The sequence below is a fragment of the Pseudorasbora parva genome, chromosome 23 (genome assembly GCF_024679245.1).
Source record: "Pseudorasbora parva isolate DD20220531a chromosome 23, ASM2467924v1, whole genome shotgun sequence".
Classification (NCBI taxonomy): Eukaryota; Metazoa; Chordata; class Actinopteri; order Cypriniformes; family Gobionidae; genus Pseudorasbora; species Pseudorasbora parva.
In genome coordinates this window covers 25,237,024-25,245,775 of record NC_090194.1, presented here as the reverse complement: position 1 = coordinate 25,245,775, position 8,752 = coordinate 25,237,024, and the positions used below count along the sequence as shown (strand labels likewise).

The 8,752-nt window shown below is 37.9% G+C and overlaps 1 protein-coding gene across 1 annotated transcript; it reads right to left on the bottom strand.

Annotated features, from left to right (window-relative positions):
• Window positions 1-2,084: 2,084 nt before the first annotated feature.
• On the bottom strand, window positions 2,085-3,121 carry LOC137062955 (olfactory receptor 1M1-like). Its single transcript, XM_067433925.1, has one exon. The coding sequence runs from the start codon at window positions 3,063-3,065 to the stop codon at window positions 2,085-2,087; it is 981 nt and encodes a 326-aa protein (XP_067290026.1). The 5' UTR covers window positions 3,066-3,121.
• Between the last annotated feature and the right edge of the window lie 5,631 nt (window positions 3,122-8,752).

The following is an 8,752-nucleotide window of genomic DNA, read 5'->3' as shown; positions in this document are numbered from 1 at the left end:
AAAAAAAGTATAAATATATGGGCTGTCAAAGTTAAACATTAACGCATGCAATTAATTTAAAGTCCTTAACTTGTCAAAATAATTTAATGTGAATAATTTACAGAAGCACGTGAAGCTGTGTCATTAACGTAATTTTCGTAACACAGTTAGATGATGTTAGAAGTCGGGAGTTTATCACAATTACACTGAGCATCTAGAAGCACCTGTAACCCTAGTAAGACTTTAACCTAATTCTTCTTCTCTGTTTGTGATCAGGCCATTTAAAGCCATTAAACAATAAATAAATACAATCATACAAACAAACATAAACTGTGGAAAAGTGTTCATTGATCCAGTAATCAAAATCATTCAAACAGTCCAAAACAGCTCTAAATATCCAGAATCATCATACATTATTTGTTCGTCGGCCAGAGGAGATCTGGCACCCTGACTGAGTCTGGTTTCTCCCAAGGTTTTTTTCTCCATTCTGGCCCTGAAGAAGCTTTGGTTCCTTGACAATTAAATTTCAACTATACTAACCTGCCCACATTGACACTATATGACAATTGAAATTAGCTGGATGACATAATGTTTCACCAGAGCGGCTGTACAGCCGAATCAAATTATGTTTAATTATTTTCCTGATAACACTAGCAAGCTGCTTTGAACCAATTGGCATTGTACAAAGCATTCCAACACCATCCGATCTGGACACGGCCTGGATCCGGCTGACTGCAGTAAACTTCGGGATAAACAGAGAGACTAACATTAGTGTAGATGCCACTCTTTTTATGATGTAACGAGTACATCAGGTGTTATGGTAAGTGTTCTCGGTTCCAGCTGACCTAGTTAATGCAGCCTAACAATCAGTCAGTTGATTTGAATAATGTAAGTAAAAAAGATTCTATGTGTATGCCATAGTAAAGAGATGCATTTTAGTCAAGATTTAGACTGACAGAGCACAATTTCTGTAAAATATCGGATTTGTACAGTAAGCGTGTGAGTGTCTAATGTACAAATAACAAACTGTGAATGTGCGCTCTAGATCACTGATTGCACGCTGCATTCATGTTTAGGCACATTTCAGTACATTCACACACACTCAGAAGGATAATGTTTCATTTGTCATGTACATTGTTGTGATTAGTAATCGTAGGTTTTTGCAGTCAAATCTATTGATTTAGGATTTTGGTTGGCGTCTCTGGGTGGTCTTGTTCAGTATCGCAGCTTGACATCTAAACTGAAAACAATCTTGTTTGTTGTTGTTGTTGCTTTGTATACACTGTCTCATGGATGCTTATGTGTGTATAAATGTATTCTATAATAGAATTTGTATGGACTATTATATACATATATATACTATATATATAGCATACTATATATATACTTATATTTGGTCATTTGGTGTCATTTTGGACTCTCCAATAATCCTTGAAAGTTTAAAAATACAGAAAATACAGTTTTGAGATAACCACCCTTTAATCAGATTCTTTACTTTGGATATAGCAAATTATGACAAAATGAATGTTTTTAATGAGATAAATGGCATATTATTATTATTATTTTTTACGATGTGCAATTAATCGCTGTGGCAAGGTGGACGAGTGAGAGACGTGGGAGGAGTAAGTTAGACCGTTGCATGATTGAGAATGTCTCACTTGCTCCTACCACGTCTCTCGCTTGTCCACCACACCACAACCACGATTAAAAATGTGTAACTATTGACAGCACTTATATACAGACAGACAGACAGACAGACAGACAGACAGACAGACAGACAGACAGACAGACAGATAGATAGATAGATAGATAGATAGATAGATAGATAGATAGATAGATAGATAGATAGATAGATAGATAGATTTTTTTTGAATAAACTCTGAATGTCAAACAGTATAGAACTCAATGAGAGAAAACATGGAGATATGTTCTCTACGACTACTACATGGTTCAAGTTAATCAAGTTAATTCATTTTTACAAGTTACCTGTTAAGCAAATGTAGAATTGGAGATTCAAATAAAAAATAATGCATTTTAAAATGACAACAAAATAATACATAAATCATCACAGAAAGCCTCCATCCACAATAGCATTATGCTTTAAATTAATGTGAATTTTTTAAAGGATAAACAGACAGTCTGCGGGTTAACAAAGAATAAATCCGGCCTCGAATCTCTTTAGTTTTCAGTGAGTAAACGATGGGATTCACACAGGGTGTGATGAGGGACGACAAAGACAAGCATACTGTTCTTACATTTGGGTTTATAATTATTCCAGAAAATCCAAGATTAAAGATAATAAAAATTGGAATGAAAAATATGGCCACTAATATTAGGTGTTCGGTGCATGTGGCTAGTGCCTTATAACGGCTCTGATTATTTTTCATTTTGAATACAGCAATTAATATACCCAGGTATGTCAAGAAAACCCCAATCAAAGGTGCAAACATGAACAGTATAGTTAAAGCAGTGGCAAAATTCCACTGGTGCATTGTATCGCTACAAGCAAGTCTTAAAACTGGAGTATAATCACAAAAATAGCTGTTGACCTTTAGAGATCCACAAAATGAGAGGGTTGGGATTGAACAAATGCTGCAGAGTACGGAAGTAAGACAAAAGAACCAAATTGCACCAATTATATAAGCCATTCTAGTGTTTGTGTTTATAGACTCCTGTCTTAAAGGCAAGCAGATTGCAATGAATCTGTCATAAGAGAGAATACATATGGAAAATGACTCGAGGGATAGAAAAGTATAGTAAGTGTACATTTGCACGAGGCACAGCTTGAATGGAACAAAATTGTCCAGAAGAAGGTAAATCTTTATCATGCCAGGCACAAGAGAAGTGCTGAGAATAAGATCAACCAGAGCCAGATTACCAACAGCCATGAACTTTGGGACATGCAGTCGGTGGTCATAGTAAATAATGGTGATCAGAAAGACATTGCATATGACTGTGGTCACATAGAGCACAGTGATAAACATGACATAGATATTATTGTAAGGCATTGAACTCAAGGCAATAATGTAAAATCCTGCAGCCTGAACGATAGAGTTGTTGGGGGCAGAATTGCTGGCATTCTGCATGGCCGTCTGTGATTTCGCTTGATCGTAGTGTGCTTTGCTTTCAGTGGATGAGAAACCAGATACCTGTGAGAAGCAGTCACCAGCTTGTGTTTTACAATTTGCATGTGCTATATGATGCATTTATCAAATTTAACAACAAAAAATGAAAATATAAACATGTTACAATGATTGTCTTATTCATACATACATGCAACAACGTTGTGATGGCTTGTGGATAATCCAGAAAGCACTACTGTCTTCCCTCCAGTTTTTGCTGCAGCTTCACAGTCCTGGATCACTGCGAATCTTGAATGTTAACTTGGTAATCATTTCTGGAAATATATTGTTCAATTTGTCCTCCAGAGGTGTCATTAAACAGCAAAGAATTTCTGGTATTAGTCTTAAGAGAGAAGTCATTCATTAGTGTTTTTCCTTCACTAATGTGAGATTATGGTATAATTAATTATCATTAATTAGTATGTTTTTGTGTTCATTTTTTAACAACAATACAATTTCCCATTGGGAGAATGCAAAGAAACATTATTAAAAGTGTGAAAATTATAACAAAAACCTAAAGAAAAGAAAAAAAAGAAGCAGTTTCTTAAGCAATTGTTTTATTTAATTTTTATTATGAAATGAATAAATACATAATATCATAATAAGTAAATATCCTTGCCATCATAGGAATAAATTGCATTTTAAAATGCACTCCCCCAAAAATGAAGGGAACACTTAATCATCACAGTATAACACCACTTCAAAGATGTCAATCTGTCCAGTTAGGAAGCATAATGACCGTGAATCAGAACCATCTCTGATAAGCTCCTTTGTCAGAGCAAAGGAGTTACAGTTTTACTAACTATACAGCAATGTGTATTTCGTAGTACATTACTTGCATTTGCCTAGGAGGGTGTCCAGAGATACAGCGACAGGAGAAATTCTTGATTGTTCCATCCTATAGTTTTGCAGTTGGGATCTTTTTCTTTCATGTTGACCGAAGGAAAGAATGTAGGCTTGCATAGTTGCTTTGCACATAGCGTGAGAAGATTTGGCCCGCTGGCCCAACAGCAATGTGGGCATCGGGTTTCCGGTCCCGGGTTTCATGACTCTGTGCGTGTTGGCCCACCCTGCTTGGAAGGCCTGCATTACGTGGTGGGCTCAAGGCCAATCCACGATGACGTGTTGGTCTGGCCAGAGAAAGAGAAGATAAAACCTGAGCGTCTCTCTCTTTTAAGGTCTGGGAGTAGTCACACTCTTCTGGGGCAGACTTGACCAATGAAATTTTGGGGATTTCCAAGTGGGAAATTCATCTGGAGATTTTATGGCACTTTGTTTCAAGCACGAATCAATGGGTCTGTGCCCATTTATAATCTAATTTAAGGACAACTCCGGGGAATTTTAAAGTTTTTCTTGATCGTTATACCTTTGTAAGTACAATCTATAGAAAAAAAATAGAAAAAAAACAACCGGATTGGTGCTTGCAACACAAAGCTATTACAGTTAATGCCCAGAGCCCCCACTCAGCTAAAACGGCAGTTATGGGGGCATAAATGGAAAGGGTCAACCCAACTGGACTATTTGCTTTTTATTTCCGGCTACAACTGCGTTCCCAAGGGACTTCAGAGCAAGATACAACTAGCCGTCTAAAACCCTATTTAGGTGAATTTAAACAATGGCTAAGTGGCTAAACGCATCTTGTTGTCTTAAAAGGGACCTGTTTATGTAGGACAGACATTTTAATCGCATTTTTTGTCTGTTAAGAGGCACAAAGACACCCTTTACGTTTATGGCACTATAACTGCCGTTTTAGCGGAGTGTGGGCTCTGGGCATTAACTGTAACAGCTCCGTGTTGCAAGGACCAATCCGGTTCGTTTAAAAAAAAATAATATATATATATATATATATATATATATATATATATAGAGAGAGAGAGAGAGAGAGAGAGAGAGAGAGAGAGAGAGAGAGAGAGAGAGAGAGAGAGAGAGAGAGACTGTACTCACAAAGATATAACGATCAAGATAAACTTAAAATTTTGCTGGAGTTGTACTTTAATGCAACAAACACACACTGCATCCTCTGAATAAGGGACACAATACATGAAAGTGTAAGTCGTGAAACAAGCATTCATTTGATTGGAGACAAGACAAATGTTCAATTATAGACGGTTTGTCTATAACTTGAAGCAAAAGTGTGTGTTTACAGGCTTTGTCTCTTAACTATGGTCTTTTCAATGTGGCCACCTTTTTTAGGGCCATAAATCATCTTATCAGTTGGTATCCAGGGTAAGGGCCTTTCTCTGTTGTGCTTGTGGAAGGTCTGATACTAAGCACAAAGCATTTAAGAACATACCTGTTTAAAGTAACAGGCAATTATGTGTCTGATTTGCCTCATTTGTTACATCCTCCAGGAGGGCACATCCAATAATATGTGAACTAAATTATAACCGATTGTAGATACAGATATAAACAGACTGACTTTTTTTTTATTTCTGTTTTAATTAAAATAATTAGCCTGGATGCCAGCCAAACTTAGCCCCGCCCACAATTTTTTGGGGTCAGGCAGTTCGGTCTGGTCTCGATCCATAGAGGAGTAATTATGTCTGAACAGAAACTGTTCGGACCAATGAAATCATCAGGGCGGGCTTTAGACGATGATGGACAGATGATAAACAGTAAATGTAATCATGCACGTCATCAAAGGGGCTTGGATTATATTTGTTCGAATCCTAAACGGAGAGCTTGTTTGTATCAGCTTCACTATTTCTCTCAGAAATTATGATCATGTTGGGTAAGTACTCTGTGTATTATTAAATTCTTTTATTGTTTTACAACACCGGCTAAGATTGTTTATTCCAGCGCATGTGCAGACAGGGTTGGCAAGTTTTTAAAACAAAATCCACCAACTACTAGCCCTAAACAATAGCTTCTTGGGGAGGGGGTGTTTGATGGTGTTGAAAAAATGCTGTTTGGGGGGTAAAATGTGTGTTATTTTGGCAATGCCTGCTAAAATTCGCACTCATGGATCTATATATCACAGAATAGTTGCTTCAACCCGCGGACATAGAAAAAACAACATGCAGAAAAAAAACGCGGACTTGGCAACACAGTGCAGTTGAGCTCTGTTGACGTTTAACAATGCATCGCTTTGTTGTTCTGATTGGTTGTAGGTCTATCCAATTGAGGTCTTTCCTGGTTCGGTTGAAACACGCCCCATAATCACAGCCCAATGGAGTTGTTTCAGACTCATATTCTGACTAGAATTGAGTATGACCATGTCAGGCTAGAAAATAATAGTTTCGTTGGAAATCACCATGATGAAGGCTTTAGTTGGGCTCTTAACCCTTTCCTTTGTAACATTAATATTTCACTTGTTGTTTTAACTGTGTTTGTGAGGCACATTTGTTATGGAATGTAAAGGCATGTAACATCTCCTGAACTGATTTTGCAGTTGTTTTTTCAGTTGAATTGCACAGTGCAAACAAATCTAGTGGTAGCATATAGCCTGTATGATGGCTTTGTGTCCCATTTGTGCTAGCAGAGGGATCAGATGTAGGTGGTACAAGGTAGGGACTTGGTTGCACTCATGTGCATCAAGAGCATCAAACAGTTGCTCAAATCAGAGTCAAGAGAGTCAAAGTCTTTCAAAGTGCTCATATTACAGCTCCTTATTATTTAGACGTGTATAGCAACAGGGAATCCAAGTAGCTACTAGTTGTAGTGCCATAAAATGCTTCTTCCAGGAAAGGTGTTGCCAGTTTCACTGATAAGTACCTAGTTTGCTTCCATCCTACAACAAATACTCTAGCTACTGCTTGCCAATTTTCACATTGATAATCATGCCTGATGAAGGGCACTTTCACATCCACTTCTAGTAATTTCTGAGTCAGATTCCATGGTTCTTTGCTTTTCAGTCGAAGAGATCTATAACTGCACTAACATCTTCTGAGGACTGCTTTTCTGATTTGATTTTGGTACAGAGATACAGTCTCAGCATTATGACTTAACTTTCACTATATAACTAATCTAGTATTTTGGACATTTCTATTTGCATCTGAAAGGAATCAATATAACTTGTATAGAGTGACATTTTTTTGAAATTAGGTTTCAAATCCTTCACTGTTTTTTTTGTCAACACAGAGATGTCTTGTTCCTCCACCATTTATTGATTTTACTTGTATAAACCGCTGCTCTCTCATCAAAATCCATCCATCTTAGCTCAATACGTCTGTTTCTTTATGCCACTTGTAATTCCTATCCATGAAGAACTTTTCTTTGCAGGTACACTGTCTTTCCCAGAAGTCTATGTCTTAGTCTCGGCAGAATGGATTCTTTCCTGGACTGTGTCTGAAATGATGCACTGGCTTATCTACAGAAAGCCACAGTAGAGATTCTGTTTCCAGCTTTGGGGATGTAGTTGGCTTGGTCACTGTCTGTCCTTATAGGGATGACATTTTTATCGAAAAAATAAAAATAAAAAGTCTGGCAAGGTAAACCTCTACCACTGTCTGTACATAAATGCCTTATGTTTTCATCTTCAAGCTTCTTAATCACTTCTTCTAGCCTGACAAGCCAGACCCACATCAAGATGTTTGGTCTGGAAACTCACCATTGACAGGGCTCAATCCGAGGGGCGGGATAAATGGTTGTCTTTCAAACTCCCTCTGCACGTGATAGGATAATGCAAAACTCCGAACACATCTTCCCTTTTTAAGAATGACTTCAGTACCGTTCTTTGTTCTAAAAGCTTAACTCCAAGTCTTCCAGAGTCGCGGTCAAAGCTGATTTAAAAGACCGCCGTTCGCCAGTTTCTGTGTTTACTAGAAGCACGCAAACGCAACTCGGCCATCGTCATTATGGCCCCGGCCACCGACTCTATACACGATGATATTGGCCCGGCAAGAGTTAGGGGAATACAGCTCAGAAGGGCATTGAGAGTTGCTAGACCACACTCGCGGGCAGATTAGATTTGCTGCCGCTAGGGTGCATCTAGATTTCTAGGCTACACTTCTTCATCAATGTTGCAGAAATATCTCAGTTGAGCATCCAAGCTGATGTTATAAGAGTCCTAAAACAAGGGAAAATTACTTCTGTTGAGGTCCAAGTATGTTATTGCATCTTAATATCGCAGATGCACTGTAACGTGTTCATGCTTCATTTAAAAAATACATGCATTGTTTGTCATATATTTTACTTTTATTCCACGTTGCTCTGTCCCTCCTTGTAAAAATGGTCTGATGGTTTCCGGGTTCTATGAAGCTGGTCCCTCAAAAATATGCAATGGGCTCAGATTGGTTAGCTGGCCCAGTGTGTTCTGATTCGCTAACCACCTAGTACACGTTTGTTGATCGGTAACTTATCACAGGCTGTGGGCGGGGCGCAACTGTTCTGTCGATTTGTCCTACCTTGTCAGATTTTCCTACCGTAGCACAAAATTATGGCTATATATATATATATATCTCGATCTATCCTACCGCATTGAAAAATCCTACTACTGTTTAAGTGTGTGTCTAATTTGCGTGAATTAATTCAGTGTAAATTTAACAAAAATTCCTATTGGGGGAAATGATTTTACAGTGAAAAAACGGTTAGTATGATTTTACAGTGCAAAATGCCCCATCAAAATGTCATACCAGTATGAAATAAACAGGTAGGATGATTTTACAGTGCAAAACGCCCATCAGATTGTCATACCAGTATGAAATAAACAG

Bases quoted from the DNA above. Each gene is read 5' to 3' on its own strand.
- LOC137062955 (XM_067433925.1), bottom strand. From the start codon at position 3,065: ATGCAGAATGCCAGCAATTCTGCCCCCAACAACTCTATCGTTCAGGCT.